Source organism: Emys orbicularis, chromosome 8 (assembly GCF_028017835.1).
Source record: "Emys orbicularis isolate rEmyOrb1 chromosome 8, rEmyOrb1.hap1, whole genome shotgun sequence".
Classification (NCBI taxonomy): domain Eukaryota; kingdom Metazoa; phylum Chordata; order Testudines; family Emydidae; genus Emys; species Emys orbicularis.
Window position 1 is genome coordinate 99,237,518 of NC_088690.1, and position 18,774 is coordinate 99,256,291.

Genomic DNA, 18,774 nt, shown 5'->3' on the forward strand with positions numbered 1-18,774 from the left:
TTTTTCAGAGTAGCAGCCGTGTTAGTCTGTATCCGCAAAAATAACAGGAGTACTTGTGGCACCTTAGAGACTAACAAATTTATTAGAGCATAAGCTTTCGTGGGCTACAACCCACTTCTTCGGATGCATCCGAAGAAGTGGGTTGTAGCCCACGAAAGCTTATGCTCTAATAAATTTGTTAGTCTCTAAGGTGCCACAAGTACTCCTGTTATTTTTGTTTGAATTGCAATTCTTAGAATTAGCCAAGAAAGCGAAGTTGACAGTAACCAGATCCTTACTTAATTAAATCTTAAGTCTCATTTCTAGCACAATATCTGTCAAATCATTCAGCCAGCTTCAAACAGCTGTTGCCTCTGTAAATTCCACAAAGGTGGAGATAGTACACAGCGCTCTACCCTCAGCTCCACGCTCTCAGTTGTACTTGCCCATATGCCGCAGTGTGAAGCATCACAAAGCTGATGATGTGCAAGCAGCCTTGCACTAAAAATGCTATTCCCAGCAGGGGCGGCTCCAGGCACCAGCGCAGCAAGCGCGTGCCTGGGGCAGCAAGCCGCGGGGGGCGGCCTGCCGGTCGCTGTGAGGGCGGCAGACAGGCTGCCTTCGGCGGCACGCCTGCGGGAGGTCCGCCGGTCCCGCGGTTTCGGCGGCAATTCGGTGGCGGGTACGCCGAAGCCGTAGGACCGGCAGATTACCTGCAGAAATGCCGCCGAATCCGCGTGACTGCGGACTGTCCGCAGGCATGCCGCCGAAGGCCGCCTGACTGCCATGCTTTGGGTGGCAAAAAACATAGAGCCGCCCCTGATTCCCAGCATTGTGCCGGTATTGTGGTGATGAATCTGATGCACCTAACATGGGGGCACATTTCAGTACAATATATGTTTGAAGTTGCTAAACTCAGTCTTGCCAATTTCAGCTTCACAGATGACATACAGGAGAAAACGTGAACTGAATTAGTTCTTGCTGCTAGATGGGTATGGGAGAGAGGAACGTCTCCCCCTCCCCCCATCACACATACCCAAGTCTGACCTTCCTAAAGCTCTCCTCCTTTTAAAATATTATTTTTTAAAAATTAAATGTAAAGAATAAACATTTTTAAAAGTCCCAAACATTAATTGAATATGAAGGCTAGAGTTCTGGCCTCTCTAAAGCAATCTATTAACCAGCACCATAGCTAAGGCTCCAAATGATTTTAGGCAGAGGATAATGACAGGTGTAGCTCTGATCTCATGGAGATCCTCACTAAAACCCTCCTGGTACAGGGTCCAATTCTACAAGGTGCTGAGCAACCGCTGCTGCTGACGTGAAGGATCAGGCCACTCTATGTAATTATATTTGTGGACCTGAGGTTTATCAAATAGAAAAACTATTTTCAAGAAAAACAAATGAACTTTAAGAAATATATGTGGTTATTGATTACACAAGCTTTCTTCGAATGTCCAGCAAACTAAACCTAGTTATTGGAAAACAATGGACTAAACTCTAGCCTCAGCGGCATCATCTGTGCAACTGTAATGATTTATCATGGAAGTTAGAGATAGAAGACAGACCTAGTAGGTCATACAATCCATCTCCCTGCCAGGGCAGGACTGTTCACTACAGTATTATTTAATGTTTTTAGTGCTAAATCCAGACCAGCTTTAAATACATGATGTGAAGTCATTTCCAGAGCTTTCCTTGAGGGACCATCTTTAGTTTTCTTCTCTATAATATCCTAAGTAACTCCTCTCCCTCCTTGGGGTTTACAACCTTCAACTACTTGTACACTGTTAAAATGTCTCCTCCTTAAATGTTGCATGGCCATGCTATAAATACAGGTATTTTAGGGTCTGATTCTTCAGTCTTTATTCACACAAGTAGTTTCATTTGTTTCCACCCATGTTTTTAAATGTTACGTTAGTGGAACTGGAATATAAAGGCCAAGTTCTGTCTTCATTTGTACTGGTGAAATCCAGTTTGGCAAGATGGACTTGGAAAAATAAACTGCAATCTTAAAGGGTTCTCACCTAGGTAACTAAGTGTAAAATGTTGTCTTATATTTGCTTGCTGTATACTCTCACAGCAGCAGGGCCGGCTCCAGGCACCAGCCTGGCAAGCAGGTGCTTGGGGTGGCCACTCCGGAGGGGGGCGGCACGTCCAGCTATTCGACGGCAATTCGGCGGACGGTCCCTCACTTCCGCTCGGAGCGAAGGACCTCCCGCCGAATTGCCGCCGCAGATCACCATCGCGGCTTTTTTTTGGCTGCTTGGGGCGGCCAAAACCCTGGAGCCGGCCCTGCACAGCAGCAACAGTATTTTTGCATTCCATTAAAATAAGTGAATTGTCTAGTCTAGAGGGAGATTATTCTTTTCCCTAGTAGTCTAGCAGTCATAGAAAGCCAAACACTTATTTGCTGAATGATTTATAAAACAAACCAGACACAAATACACTTGTGTATTATAAACAATGGAGGGTCTCATCCTGAAGGAGGAATCTGGATGAAATTATCAAGTCTTTAGCTGTTAGAGACATCTTAGTCAGATTAAAAATAGTAGAACAAATGTTGAAGTCTTCCCTCGGTCCTAAAATAAACTCCTATTAAAGGCCTGGCTCATACCTATTATATCCACACAAGGAGGGATTAGGGTTGTGAAAAACCTACCTGGTTTTCAACAGACAAAGATAATCTAGTGGATTTTATGTGCGGTTTCCATTTCTTTGCATAATTTTTTTAACTTTAATAATAATATATGGAGATATACTTATCTCATAGAACTGGAAGGTCATCGAGTCCAGCCCCCTGCCTTCACTAGCAGGACCAAGTACTGATTTTGCCCTACATCCCTACGTGGCCCCCTCAAGGATTGAACTCACAACCCTGGGTTTAGCAGGCCAATGCTCAAACCACTAAGCTATCCCAAGTGCTTACAGCATCATAACGTGTATTTGGACACTGGAGGCTCTAATTTCAGTCTGCAAGTGAAAACTTTAACCATCCTAACAAGTGAACAGAGAAGTGATGAGAACTTTAAGGCTCTCGTTAGAAGCACTATGAGAAAGTAATAAGAAACCTATGGAACTATCTGGAAGCTTGAAAGGGAAGGTGAATAAGTGGGGTCCTTGATGATTGGGTAGTAGGTTGTGGCCAGCAGATCAGACGAATGGTTAGGATGGAAAGTGTATTGATATCAAAGGGCACATATAAAAACAGTATTGTCAGTCCTAAGTATGTGGTCAACATCACAAGTCAATACCCCCGAAAAAGAATCATGAGACAATAATGTAGGTTCTTTTTACTTGCCTCCTGGTTTCTGAACTCTTAGAAAACATTTAGGTCATAGTGTCAAGCTTCCTCTGTAATCAGGAATGTTAGAAACCTGTTTGTTTTAAATGAAGTTTAGGTTTTTGCCTAATCATATGTCTCTATGAGCTGGGGTTTTAAAAAACACACCAAATGTCATGGGACTTGCAATGAAATTGTGAGAGTTAGCAACACGGAGTGACAAAACTCAGTTGGCCCAACTAGTTAGCAGCCCGGAGACTCCTATTGCGTTTGTGGTTTTCACCCACTAAATTGCTGGCTTTACATTTCCAGTCATCACACACACACACACACAAAGATGGGGCAATGTGGGAGGAACACTAGGAGGAGATTCTTGTGGAGATTTTCTTTCCTACAGTCCCCTCCTGTGCATTTTGCCACGGAGGATTTTCTGACCCAAAGTCAGTTAGAGTTCACTGCATAAGGGCACCCAAGATTTGGCCCCCTATTTACAAACAAATTTCTCTGTGTTACAGATAACACCTTAGATTACTGAAAATAAAAGTATTTTTGAAATCTGATTTGTTTTCACTACTTATGCTGTTTTTTTAGTATTTGCACCAACAAGGGGACAAGGAAAATAATAATTTTTCTTCACAGTCAATTCATATTTAATTTCCTATTATCTTGCCTTAGCAGAATGTTACAATATCTGAGTTGGGGAAAAGAAATCACAACTTTCCACTTAAATAAATATTAATAACAACAAAACATTTTCACTGTCCCATGCTTTTGTAAAAGCTTATTTTCAGTCATCCTTAAAAGTGGGACTCAATTTGACCTGAAAATGTCCTTTTAATCTATGTAAAACAACTAAGAACAATAACAGCTGTATTACCAGAGGAGTGCAGCAATTCACACTTAGCATCTGCATCACAGTGCAATCTGCTACAAAGCTTAGCCTTTTGTCCAACCCCCAAAATAAAACACTGATGTTTTTACCAAGTGTCTGAGCGTCTTTCCTGATTTTTACCATTTTCAGATATTAGTCCCAAAACCAATAACGCTTCTCTCAGTGCTGACATTTTAGTGCCCAATCTCGAAAGGTGCTGAGCACCCTAGACTCACATTAGCTTTGAGGGTGCACTGCTCATCACCTTGCAAGCTTGAGTACTTAGGGACTGAGCCTACACCTTTGAGATCAATGGAAGTTTTGCCATTGATTTCAATCAGAGCAAGATCAAGCCCTTGAAGTCTGGCCGGTTTTTAAAAGAACCACACATAAAGTATAATGAATAACATAACATGAAATACTATACAATTGCTAATCACATATGTTACACCTCTTAAGACTAAAGTAAAATATCGCCGTTCACTGAAATAAAAAGTTATATTTCTAGCTCCTAAATTTGCTGAATCAGATCAGGAATTTGGCAAGCTACTTGTCTGCTGCAAAGCCAGACTCTATGGTTTTTCTAATATAATGGTAAAACAAAATATTTCCATCAAAGTAACAATAAAACAAGCTTTCTGACCTACAGTAGTTATTTTAATCTTCACAAGAGAAATATTTTATGATCTCTAAGAGACAGGTAGGTATTTAATTGTGATAAATTTCATAAAAATGGGGGAGAAAATTAGCAGACTTCCTAAAATTAATGAAACACGTGTTGACGCCTGCAGGCCAATTACTTCCCCTCGGGGCACATCTAGCGTATGTTTGTTTAACAGACATATTTTGCTCAAATACTGTCTGTTGCTATTCACCATGCTACATTTTTCCTTCGTTTTTAAAAAAAAATGAATAAATAAAACCAAAAGATCCTAGTAATGTGTGATAAGAAACACCCTCAAATGAAAGCAAACATGCAAAGCTTTGCAGTGTGTGCAACTTCAAGATTATAAACTGAGCAGTTTAAAAAACATGGCTTGTTTCTATAATCACATATAGCTTTCCTTAAACCCTATTTACTCACTTCCATTTTGTGCAGTGACTCCTACTGGCAAGATGGTGAACAATTTCTGTATGGGGGGGGGAAGCAATCTAACAGCTGTTTCTCCTTGCAATGCCTATCAATATTCTGTACAGCATTTATTCACTCATTCCAAAAGTAAAATGACCACATGACTGATATCCTGAAACTTACTATTCAACTCCAACACAAAAAGTATGTGCTCAATCCTGTGGGGTGCTGAATGCTTCCTCAGAGCTTCTCAGCAACTCCACCTGCCATTGATTTCAGTTTGGGTAGTTGAGAGCATTCTGCACTCTGCAGGGTACAGCCCTGCACAGGATACTCAGATGCTTCAGCAGAGCACCACACTTGGTAATCCAGGCCATCATACATCACTTACCTGCACACATTCCTATTAAGGATTTTAAAAAATGTGCACAAGTTGTTTCAAGCCAGCAGCAGTCTTTAAACAAAGAAACTTCCAAAACATACCCCTATGGTATTATACATAAGTACTTGATACCGCAATAGTTACTATGCAACACAGGATTGGGTGTTGGACCCAGTCCTGCAGTCTTTACTTAAGTACAGGTCCCATTAACTTCTGTCATATCTACCTAAACAAAAACTGCAGGGTTGGACCTATCCCTGGACTAATCTCTCTACTGTATAGGACAGGACATTTCTTTACATATAAAAACTGGACAGAGTAACTGGAAAATACATGTTATTTACTGAAAAGAACTGAAGAGATGTTAATTATCATCAATTGATACCTTTAATGCATTTGACACAAATCAAATATGACAACTTTGGAAAACAAGGTTTTAGCCTTTAAGATATTAGAAAAGAATACGCAGTGATCGGACAGTTATTCTTTGATTTATACCCAGGCTGCATTTTAATACTTTAAGAATTCATCTTAAATATTCATTTAAAAGATGCCATAGAAGACTCCAATATGTTTATTTATTTCCATGAGTCTATTCTCCTCCAACTGCACCTTGATATTTCCAGTGGCAGTTATATTTTATATTTTTACATGAAAGATGCAATACATAGTGTCTTTTTGACCAATATATTAAAATAGCTGGAATTAATCTGTCTATAGGAAAATGGAGAATAGAATAAATTAATAGTTAATATCCAGCTGCACCAATTCAAGGACAGATTTATGCAATACTAAGTACAGAAGGGAAAAACAAGTTTACAACGCTACTGTGAAAGGAGCAACAAACTTCAAACTGCTTACACTGCAAAAATATTCTGCTTCATCATATTTATTAAAATTATACTATATAAATGCTCATCCCAAATGAATTTAACCCAAAAAGGGTTATTAAAGAAAATTAAACACTACTTTTTGATAACTAGCAACTAACTGGCATGGTAAATTACTGTGAGTTAAATTAGTCATTATATTTGCAATCCTGTAAGACATAAAATGCCAAATTCTGTCCTGACCTATGCCCCTGAAATCCCACTTGAATAAATGGGATTTTAGAAGTGAAACTGAAGGCCAAATTTGGCCCAACATAATAGCCTACCCAGCCAACCTGTCACATGTCACTTTCTTTGTGCTTCCAGGTGAACAAGGAATGCCATGGCAATTGTTCTCTTATCGCGTGAAAATACTGCACTGTTTTACTTTCTCAGAGAGTGAACAAAGAATTAATAATTTAGGAGGTGGCTCTCTCTTTACTTTTTTAAGAGGCTTTGATCTAAGCTTTAAACCATTGTATGACCACAGTAGGGTGACCAGATGTCCGCATTTTATAGGGACAGTCCCGATATTTGGGGCTTTTTTTTTATATATGGGCTCCTATTACCCCCCACCCCCATCCCGATTTTTCACACTTGCTATCTGGTTACCCTAGACCACAGCCACCTTATGCAAAGAAGATCCTAGTGACTGACACTGTACTTGGTTGCCTTTCACAAAAATGCTGATTTTTGTTCATCGTAAAACAAAACAAAGGCATATCAGGAATACAAGAAAATGTATAAGTTTGCACCATGAAAAGTAAGCTTTTATCAACCATGTTCAAAACCAACTTCTCTCCCCTGACTCTTCTTTCTTGGATGGGAGCTCCAAACCATGAGGCTGGGGTATGCAACTTTTCAGGCTGTTAACTCAATTTTAATTTAGGCCCAATTGCATCGCACTGATTTTTGCCAAATCCCGCTGCAGACAAAGCCTCCAGAAAGTTTCCAAGCGGGTGTAATTTCATCTACTTCGGTGGAGTGACACCAGGGAGGAGTGTGACCCAGCTCCTTTTTTGCTGAACAATCCTCAGCGCTCAAAGGTCTGACTACCCATGCAAAACAACCCCCCTAACACCAATGAATGAAACCGCCAGTCGGTGGGATCAGCTACGCATCCAGCCCACTCCCCACAGCCTTCTTCCACCTGCTTCTGCAGCAGCCACTGTGCCCGCGAGCCCCGCACCAGTCAGTCCCCTCCAGACCCAGCCCGTGCAGGGAGAGGGTGCGTGCCCGGGGCGGTGCAGCGGGGACCCAGCACGGCAGCCCCGTCTCTGCCGGTCCCCCCGCAAGCTGCTACCCGCTCCTTTCCAAGAGTCCTGCGCTTCCCGGCTGAGCTCCGCTGCCCAATTCCCAGCGTGCGGAGCTGCGGCTCCCCATCAGCCCCCCCTTTCCTTTGCATACACCCCCCCCAAAAAAACAACCCAACAGTTCGGCGGGGGGCCTCTCGGCAGCTGTGCAAACGAGCCCCAGCTGCCCGCGGAGAGCTGCTCCCCCCGGCCAGCACCGAGCCCGGGCAACGGAGCGCCCCGCTTCGCAGCTGCGGGGGGCGCCCTGGCCGCGGCGGGGGGCGCCGGGGCTTACCCTGGAGATGGTCAGCGGGGTGCTGAAGTCCTTGCCCCCCACCAGCCGGAAGCCCCAAGGCGAGGGGCCGGTCAGTGCCACTGTCTGGGACATGCTGGGCGGGCTGGGGCGCGCTGCGACCGGGAGCGCACGCGGCAGGAACGCTCTGCCCCTTCGCCTCAGCCACTGCGCCGGCCAAGCCCCGGCCCGCCTGACGTCTCCGCTCCCGCTCCCCCTCCCCGCCCGGGGGGCGGGTCCCTGCCCGGGGCCTGGGTGACAGCGCCGCAGGCCGGGCACGGGGCCGCCTGCTTCCCCGAGAGCCAGAACCCCGCCTCTGCGGGGAGCGGGCCAGGGAGCAGCGATGAAAGGCCAGGAGAGTGGGAGAGAGCCCGCGCCTCTCCCCCGGCTACACTCCTAGGGGAGCTCGCCTGCTAAACCACTAAAGGTGCTCCCCTTCCTCTGCTAAACCCCTAAGGGTCCCCCTCTCCCCCCTGCTAAACCCCTAAGGGTCCCCCTCTCCCCCCTGCTAAACCCTTAAGGGGGCTCCCCCTTCTCTCCCCCCGCTACACCCCTAAGGGTGCCTCCCTTCTCTTCCTCTGCTAAGCCACTAAGGGTGCCCCCCTTCTCTTCCTCTGCTACACCCCTAAGGGTGCCCCCCCTCCTCTTCCTCTGCTACACCCCTAAAGGTGCCCCCTCCTCTTCCCTGCCAAACCCCTAAGGGTCCTCCCCCTAACCCCTTCCGCCACCTGTCGGGGGCGGCATTTCGGGGCGGGACCTTCCGTCGCCTAGGGCGGCGCTCCTGCTGCAACACTTGTGCTACCTGTACCGTACAAAGTCATGTCGCCCTAACTTACATCGGCCTACAGCCACCGCAGTTATTAAATCGCCTGTGAGTATGTACGCTTGGCTCCTTGTGTCGGCGTTGCGCGTCCTCACCAGGAGCCCTTGTATCGATTGTATTGTCAGTGTGGGGCATTGTGGGACAGCTCCTGAAAGCCAGCAACAGTTGACAGAAGCAACGCAGTGTCTATACTGACACTACGTCAACCTAACTACATCAACAGTGACTCCACATGGGTCTGGGAGGCAGTGTTCCCCAATCCCGGCCAATGGGAGCTGCTGGGGGTGGTGCCTGAAGCAACAGCAACACACAGACCCCTGGGCCCCTCCTCCCCCAGGTTCCGGCCACTTCCTAGAGCGGCATGGGGACTGGCAGGCAGGGAGCCTGCCCTGCCCCCAGTGCGCGCTGGGCTGGAGCCCGCCCCCCGAACCTCTCCTGCAGCTGAACCCCCTGCCCTGAGCCCCCGCCACACCCCACACCCCTCCTGCACCCCCTGAGAACAGGAAGGGGGCAGAGTTGGGGTGGGGATTTTGGGGAAGGGGTTGAAATGGGGGCGGGGCCTCATGGAAGGGGTGGAGTGGGGGTGGGGCCGAGGGCAGCGGGGGGGAGGTGTCAGTAATGCGGCCCTCGGGCCAATGTACTAGTCCTCATGTGGCCCTCGTGGTCATTTGAGTTTGAGACCCCTGGTCTAGGTCCTAGGAAACAAAGCATTGTAGAGACAGCAGCTGAGTCCGCAGGAGTAAAGTACAAGGCATTAATCTATGACCTCACAGGACTCCCTTCGTAGATAAAATCTATAGTACAGCAGCTTGAAGATACAGCTGAAAAGAGTTACGTGCCTCCACTGAAAACTGGGAGAAAAAATGTTCTAAAAAATGACAGCTCTTGGAACATCCTGCACTCTTTCCAGTTAATGCAAGGACAGGAAAGTCCCACTTCTAAGAGAGACTAAACAAAGGGCCCATTGTTTAAAAAGTGTGAGGAAAAGCAGAACACACTTCTTTCAAAAGTGACTTCTTGTCTCTCTCTAGGACTATGCTACACTACACATGTTTTGTTCTGGGATCATGTTACAACATACTCATATAGGTTGTTCTTTCTGTCTGTCCCATTCTCATCACCACAGTATCTCAAAGCCTTCAGTCTTGTGGTATAGAAGGAATCATGTTTTAACTGTGTTGCCCAATTATACTACAGCCCTCATATTTGAGAACCTAAATATAAGAACATAAGAACAGCCATACTGGGTCAGACCAAAGGTCCATCTAGCCCAGTAGCCTGTCTTCCGACAGTGGCCAATGCCAGGTGCCCCAGAGGGAATGAACAGAACAGGTAATGAAGTGATCCATTCCCTGTTGCCCATTCCTAGCTTCTGGCAAAGTGAATTTAAATATGAATTCAGGAGCCTAACTTTAGGCACCCACACTTGAAAATTTTGGCCTATGTTCCCACAACACAGTAGCTTTTCCTCATTTAGACAGGAACTGAAATTTCTGGGCTTGATGTTAGCAGGTAAATGGCCCCCCAGCTGGGCTTTGATGTTCAACCCTCAGTGAGGTAGGGAAACAGTTTAATTCAGACCTTTCCTGCTCTTGCTGTTTGTGTGGCTAGAAACAGTTTTTGGGAAGGTTGAGTTAATAAGGGTAGATTGCAGCACTTTGTCCTGGGTTCTCCCCCCTCTCAACTGCAAAGAGATAAACATGTTTTGTAAAAGAAACTTTAGATTTGGTGGGAAATAGCTTAACAAAGTGTAGACTTGGCAGTTTTCTTATGCTAGGGATTTTCCACTGGCATTCATCATGGCTTCATTGCTGTGGTGGCCTCTAAACCACAAAGCACTCTAGGAGGGGAGGGCACTGCAGTGTAACATACTGTCAGAAATTTCAGAATAATTAAGTGAGGTAGGAAATAGATGGTTAAACAAAAATGCCCACCATTAGAGTACAAATGATGGAAGTTTGATTAGAAAGCTGCTCCCTGGGAGACGCTTCTCTTCAAGGCCTTTTAAATACTTGGCCAAATTCACCTTGGTGTAACTATATTGACTTAAAAGGACTGACTCGGGATGAATGTGGCCTGTTTCCTGACATTGCTAGGTATCTTTTTCAGCATTTCAGGAAGGAAGGTGTTAGCTGAAGGTCCCAAAGCTCACTGGCACTCTCTCTCTGTCTCAAACACATATGCACCTTTTCACATATATGCTTTATCTGAACATAGAGCAATAGTTATCAACCTGGATGGCCGCAGACCATGTCTAAGATTTCCAAAGGGGTCCGCTCCTCCATTTGAAATTTTTTAGGGGTCCGCAAATGAAAAAAAGATTGAAAACAACTGGCATATAGGCTAAGGGCTCATCTACACTTAAAATACTACAACAGCATAGCTGCACCCAGGAGCAGCGCCAGGGTTTTTGGCGCCCTAGGCGGGGGGTCCTTCCACGCTCCCGGTCGTCGTCGTCAATTCTGCGGCCGGGGGGGTCCTTCCGCGTTCCCGGTCTTCGGGGCACTTCGGCGGCGGGTCCCGGAGCGAGTGAAGGACCCACCGCAGAATTGCTGCTGAAGACCCGGAGTGCGGAAGGACCCCCCGCCGCCGAATTGCCACCCCCCCCCCAAATCCTGGCACCCTAGGCGACCGCCTGTGTCGCCTAAATGGAAGCGCCGGCCCTGGCTGCACCACTGAGCTGCACTGCTGGGATGCTTCAGTGTAAACACTACGTAAGTCGATGGGAAGGGTTGTCCCATCAGCATAGGTAATCCACCTCTCTAAGAGGCGGTAGCTAGGTCAACGGAAGAATTTTTCCATCAACCTAGCACTGTCAGGGTTTGGTCAGTATAGCTACATCTCTCAAGTATGTAGATTTTTCACACCCTGAAAGATGTAGCTATATCAATGTAAAATCCTAGAGTAGACCAGCCCTAAGATTTTGTAGCTAGAAGAGGGCCTGATCTTGCTCCTGTTGAAGTTAATAGGAGTGGACTCACTGGTTTCAACGAGGGCAAGAATCAAGTCGCTAGTCTTCCTCCTCCCACCCACCCCCCAAAATGTGTACCTTGAGAAAGATGTGAAAATAGATTATTATTAGTAGTAATTTGTGTTACCATAGTGGTCATTGACTAGGACCCCATTGTGCTAGGTGCTGTACAAAACCAGAACAAAAAGAGTGTCTGCCCCAGGGAGTGTACAAGACAGAAGACAACGGATAACATACAGAAAAACTGATGGGGGAATACAAGGAAACAATATTGGTCAGCATGATAGCTAGTGATCTCGGCACACCAGTAGCCTAACCAAAAGCTGTTAAGAAATAAAAACCTAGAGATCAAAATGTAGGCAATGAGAAGTCAAAATCTAGACACCGGAGTGCTGTTTAAAGGAGATCAGAAAGCTCCAGAAGCTTGGTGACATGAAAACTGGATAAGCTGAAATGCTCTTTTAGCAGTGGATTTTGAAACTACAAGGGTGGATGGCTACTGTTTTTGATTTGTCTACAGTGTGACTTGGCATGTCATATTCCTAGCAAGGATAATCAGACAACACCCAGAACAGCACTTGCAGAATGTGCAACTCTTGGCGTAAATAAAGTAACTGACTATGGAAACCCGAATACATGTGCAAGTCTACTTGTCTGGACTGAGAAGTATTCTATCTTCAATACTGGTAAAGTGTCAGCATGAGGCTCAAGGAAAATTTTGGTACAGAGATTAAATCTCTCTTAAATTCAGGTTATCAGTGTGGGTAGAAAGGTGTTAAAAATAAATTTGTATTATTACTGTAGCGGCCATTCATGGACCAGGACAGCAATGTACAACACACAATGAAACGACAGTTTTTGCCCCTAAAAGTTTAGAATCTAATCTAATGAAGAATTAAATCCTTTTTAAAAGATGACTGGGTCTCTTTCCACTTCTTGAGTAGCAATCAACAGAGGATTAAATATACGTCTGCTGCAGACCTTAATGAACTCCCTCAGATGTAGGGGCAAACAGTTTAAGTGTGCATTAATGTTAAGTTAGTATTCCTGAACATTTTTTATTCTTCCTGTTGTGTAATGTGTGTGATAGACTGCACAGCAAGCTCTATCAATGCTCATGCCCATGATTTTCTATAGAAAGCAACGCCAGAATATATCCTAGCAGTTCTAACTAATATCTCCTCACTCCGTCTATTTTACTTTTCTTTTTCTAATATTTTGTTCAGTTTTTCTTTCTCGTCCTCCTCCCCCCCTTGCCAAAATATTATCACCTATATAATGCTTTATTTGAATATTCCATTTTGCCTTTCATTATTCACCGGTTATGCTCGCTTTTTCCTATCTATGTTGGCAAAGGTCTCATGGTTGAAATATAGGATACCCAGCTTTCTGTTCTATTTTTAACAAGCATTCAGGATAACTGTTTTCCATTTGCCACCCACATGCTGAGGTAGATATTTTCTTGTTCGCAGATGTGAAGCTCAAGAATGGTTCTTCACCAGCATTTTCAACCAGTTGTCTCGTTGAGAATGTTTTAAGATAGCAGCCAGAGTTGACAGCCGTTATCAAAATAGGGGGAATTCACTGCTCAACAAATGACCTTCCTGTGGACTGACATTGTTTCTTCATCAGGGTTATCTCAGCAGGTTTGGAAGTTAGCCATGAAGCTTGTAGCAACAGAGTGGGCTCAGAGGAAGATAAAGTAAGACTTCCTGATTTTTGTAACATTTGAGGGTGGCTGTATTGGTGTCACTTGATACATCATGTGTTAGCTGTTCTAGACTATTTAAACTTCAGGGAGTTTCTTCCTAATATTATAGAAGAAATTTTGATTGTTGACCATATTTTTTTCCCCCTTCTATATACTGGATTTTATTACTGGAGTAATGAAAAAATAGCCAAAAAGCCCTAACTGTAACAAATCATTTTTATTATACGAGAGAAATCTCCAAAGGTTTACTTAGTTAAAGTTTGTTTGTGTTTCAGGGACTAAGATAGAATTAGGCCACTCAATAGGTTGATATTTGCTCTGTGGGCCTCAGACATTTGCTAAACATGAGGAGTAATTTGGCAGCTATACAGTGCATGAAAAAAGTTTGGATTCTTCACTGCCTGCTTATCCTTGGTCAGGCTAGTGTTCGCTTCACAGCACAACTAATTACCCAACAGGAGCATGTCACTTTTAACTGGGAATATACTAAGGCTGCTTTAGAATCCTCTCTCATCTGCCAACCATTCTTCATTTGCCTTCTGGAGACAGCATGTCTCAAAATGCCTATGCAGTGTGCTGATGGAGCAGCATCTAAGGAAGCTGAAGCTACCTATCAGACCTTTCTGGTTAATTAAAGAGTGAGCTTAACTTTAAAAAGCAGGGCAGTTGAAACATGGGAAGCTATTTTTTGGTACTACCAGATTCTCTGGTAACCATGTTGATAAGCTGCAAGGAGTTTCGGGAAAGGATTCATCGAATGGCTGCTGTCTGTGCAGAGGGGCTATATGTCCAGTGAAGAAAGGCTTACCTGAATGATATGCTTTGTGTAAATTACTCTATGCATTGCTCCACTAAAACCATGCACCTTTTGGAAGAAGTGAGGATTGTGATTCTATTTACTGCAAACATTCCTGTAATAGTATTTATACAGCAGGTAGAGATGACGTGTTTGAAAACACAGCTTTGCAAGATAGGGAATATAAGCATACCTAGTTCCATTTTCTATTCTTTCTTCCAATATGTGCACCTTTGGTGGCGTGGGTGAGCCAAATTGTGCTCCCTAGATTTGCACAAGGGATCTATGCATGGACCTCTCCAAGTTACTCATAGAACAAGAGTTTGGCCATCTTTGTGGTATCATTTCTCCCTCCCTCTCTACACTGCGGTGGGGAGTCTTTGTGCTGTCTGGAGTGGGAATAGGATGAGGAATGGATGGGATGGAGGGGGAGGTGAATGCACATCATCTGGCCTTGTGAAAATTACAATCCTCCAATGGGATGATGTGGTGGGATCTCAGTAAGGCAGTCCTTGTCGTGATTTCCTCCCTCTCAGCCCCCACCCAAGGGTTTTTGCATGGGCAGAATGATCTGGCAGGTATTTTTATGTCAGAGGTGTAAATAACTGAGGACATGTAGTAACATGGGTGAATGTCAAGGGTATCTGTGCTCCTAAGCCACTTAGGTGCTTTTGAAAGTCCCACTTGGCAGCTAGTTAATTGAAATGGAAAACAGCAAGCTAGACCTTAACACCACTTTATGGAAAGTGACAGAACAGTTACCTAAATAATGAATCTGGTTTTACTTTGTGCATTATATAGGGTCATATACCCTTGATCTGCGGCAGAACTCCTCAATGTTTTCAATGGGAGCTCTGTATGACATGAGTGTAGCGTATGGCTTGTTTATATTTGTAATGTAAAGAGGCATTTCTTTTATCGGGATAAATGATCATCATCTCTTTAAGAGAATATTCCTGGTATGACGTTGTGCAGACTATATGGTTTTATAAAAACATAATAAGAAGTGAATATAATGTAACTGGAATAGTTTTATAAAAATATGCTAATAAGTGAATATAATGTAACTGGAATATGCTTCATGCAAAAGGTCTCTTGTAAGGTATCATTACAAAGCTTATAATCTACTGAGTGTGATCATCCTATTTGTATAAATGTACCACTCTTGTATCTAAAACTAGAAATACGAAATATAACTCTGAGGGCCTATTGTAATTATGCAAAGTGTGGGCCATTAATAGTGGTTTGGAATCTTGATGACTCCCATTAACCAGGACCATTGTCTGCAGATAGCTGTGTTTTACCTGTAAGTCTTCCTGTATATGTGTGTGCTGGCAAGTGGGCAATGAAGTCTTGCAGTGACATGTGATCATGTCACCTGACCTTGAATTCATCTTTAACCTGGTGTTTTTCCAGTGAGGGGGGTGGAAACCCAGAGGGACAAAGGGTTCCCGCCTTATGCAAAAGATATATAAAGGGGTGGAAGAGAACAGAGGGGGAGAGGAGCCATCATGAAGAATCCCCTAGCTATCACCTGAGCTGCAACAAGAGCTGTACCAGGGGAAAGAATTGTGCCCAGGCCTGGAAGGTGTCCAGTCTGAGAAAAAGCTTACTGAAGCATCTCTGAGGGTGAGATTATCTGTATTCAGTTTGATTAGACATAGATTTGCGCATTTTATTTTATTTTGCTTGGTGACTTACTTTGTTTTGTCTGTTACTACTTGGAACCACTTAAATCCTACTGTCTGTATTTAATAAAATCACTTTTTATTTAGTAATTTACTCAGAGTATGTATTAATACCTGGGGGTGCAAACAACTGTGCATATCTCTCTATCAGTGTTATAGAGGGCGAACAATTTATGAGTTTGCCCTGCATAAGCTTTATACAGGGTAAAACGGATGTATTTGGGTTTAGACCCCATTGGGAGTTGGGCATCTGAGTGCTAAAGACAAGCTCACTTCTGTGAGCTGTTTTCAGGTAAACTTGCAGCTTTGGGGCAAGTGATTCAGACCCTGGGTCTGTGTTGGAGCAGATAGGAGTGTCTAGCTCAGCAAGACAGGGTGCTGGAGTCCTGAGCTGGCAGGGAAAACAGAAGCAGGGGTAGTCTTTGCACATCGGGTGGCAGCTCCCAAGGGGGTTTCTGTGATCCAACCCGTCACACCTGGAACAGATAATTTTTATAATAAAGTACACTACACTTTCAGTATACTAAGTTGTCTCAAAGGTAACATCTTATAAAGACTGAAGTTTGGGTCAGGTAATGTTTCTGTTGGAAATTTACAAACCCTTTGGCCCTGACCTAGAACTTACACCAATATAAGTCAGGAGTAGCTCCACTGAAGTCAAGGGAGTTACACTAGGGTAAAGCAGGTGACATCAGAATCGGGCTGTTTTATTTCTGAACAATGAGACAAATTGCAAAGGGCATGCAAGAAAAAAACAACTGGGCCTGAAATCTGTTCTGTGTCATCAGGGGTGAAAGTAATAATAAATTCTTACTGGAATGAGGGCCAGCTCTGGCCCCCGGAAGGGGCAGGGCCTCGGGTAGAAGGGGTGGGGCTACGGGGTCAGCCTCCCCCAGCCAGCCCATCCGCGCTGCCGGGCGGTGATTTTAAATAGCACTTTAACATGGGCTGCATACAGGCTGGTACCAGCGTCTTACTGGTACGCCGTACCGGCCCATACCGGCTCACTTTCACCCCTGTGTGTCATGTTATCTTATTAATAATTGCAGGCTAGAAAATGAAAGTGTCTCTATTTTCCTACATAAGTAGAAAAATCCTATACGATGAAAAGTCCCATTGTCACTTATAGTTACTTACTTTACCCAAATGTTCCACATGAATGGTATCTCTGAAAGAGTTTTTATTGCCCTTAAATCTAATGTAGTAAACAAGAAACACTAAACTCCATTTCATTTTATCACTTGAGAGTTAAAACACTCTTATCATTAACTAAATGGGAGGTGTGACTGGAGTCCCAGTGGGAGCCAACTGAGGTCACTCAATTAGGGTGAACTGCAAAGAATGGGGCAGGCAATCCCCAAAGCTGTTGGATATTCCAATACTTAGCTTTACCAAGCCTGCACAAAACAGCTTCTATTATACCTCACTGGTTACTCAGAAGTCAACAACACAGTTCCCTTAAAGTAACCTAGCCTCAGGCCTCCACCTAGACATCCAAGTCAAATATGATGAGGATTACTGAAAATCATATTCATCATATAAAAAGTTCTACTAATCCCAAAGGATCAGACACATTACCTCCCAGGTTAATGAATATTTCAGATCTTACCCAAATACATGCTTACAGGCAATTCTTATTAACTAAACTAAAATTTATTTAAAAAGAAAAGAAGGGGAGTATAGGTTAAAAGATCAGTATACATACAGACATATATACAATCTTGAGCTTCAGATTCACAGCAGAGATGGTGAGCTTTGTAGATGCAAAGTGTTCTTTCAGAGATAGTCCATAGGTTATAATTGAATGTTTGTATTCAGGGCAGTCCAGTCAGAACTGGGATCTCAGTCCTTGTGGCTTAGGCTTCCCCTGCATGAAGCCTCAAGCAGATCTGAGATGACAGGATCAGGACCCAAGCCATTTTTAATTCAGTTTCAGGCTCTCTTGTGATAGCTCAGAGTCTCTCAGTGAACATTAGACACTCATTTCCTAAGCATCGCCGATAATTATTCATACAGATCCACATAAGGCAATTGCCTGTTTTTCCACCATTCGCCGATGATTTGCTATACATTTCAGAGAGATGAATACAGCGATATCCTATGTTTATAGTTCATTTAAATGTTAAGATGTCCTTTTGATCTCTGAATTAACAGAATATAGCATAGACAGGGACTGTTTGATTACATTGTTGACCACTACCAATATATATGTAAATACGCAAAAACACAAACATTATCTACCCATATGTTTTTAAGGGTTGAATTTGAGTCATTTATCCTTCAGGATGCTTAACCCTTTCTTGTCATGCATCACAGGAGGAAATTATTTGTACAGCCCCCTACTTATTCCTGATCCTTGGTGTAAGTATGTGATTATTCTCTTCCAGGGCAAGTGTTTCTTGATGCATTTTAAGTTATTGTGTAAAAAGTTGAATTTTACATGGTGTTTAACATAGGACCAGCTCTCAAAAATGTAAATGTTTCACCTTTAGGAGTCTGGAGTCTAATACAGCTACCTGAATTGCCAAATGAAACTCCGGGTGTGTGAAACAAAACTTCTGTTTTGTACAGCTCTGTTTATATTATTGAATACTGTTGACTACAGAGCTGATGTTCCTTTGTTACATTTGAAACAGATTTCTGTTACAATTCCTTGGCATTTTTTAGCCACGATTGGACATACTGTATGTTGCTTGTACTCATCTTTTGCTTTTTGTACTTTTGATGATATTTTAAGCCTGGGAAATC

General features: G+C 43.7%; 1 protein-coding gene across 1 annotated transcript in view; it reads right to left on the reverse strand.

Annotated features, from left to right (window-relative positions):
* PDLIM4 (PDZ and LIM domain 4) overlaps positions 1-8,133 on the reverse strand; it is a 94,705-nt gene extending 86,572 nt beyond the window's left edge. Inside the window, exon 1 of the mRNA XM_065409629.1 lies at positions 8,041-8,133. Coding sequence (XP_065265701.1) covers positions 8,041-8,133 — 93 coding nt within the window. The remainder of the gene's footprint in view (positions 1-8,040) is intronic.
* Between the last annotated feature and the right edge of the window lie 10,641 nt (positions 8,134-18,774).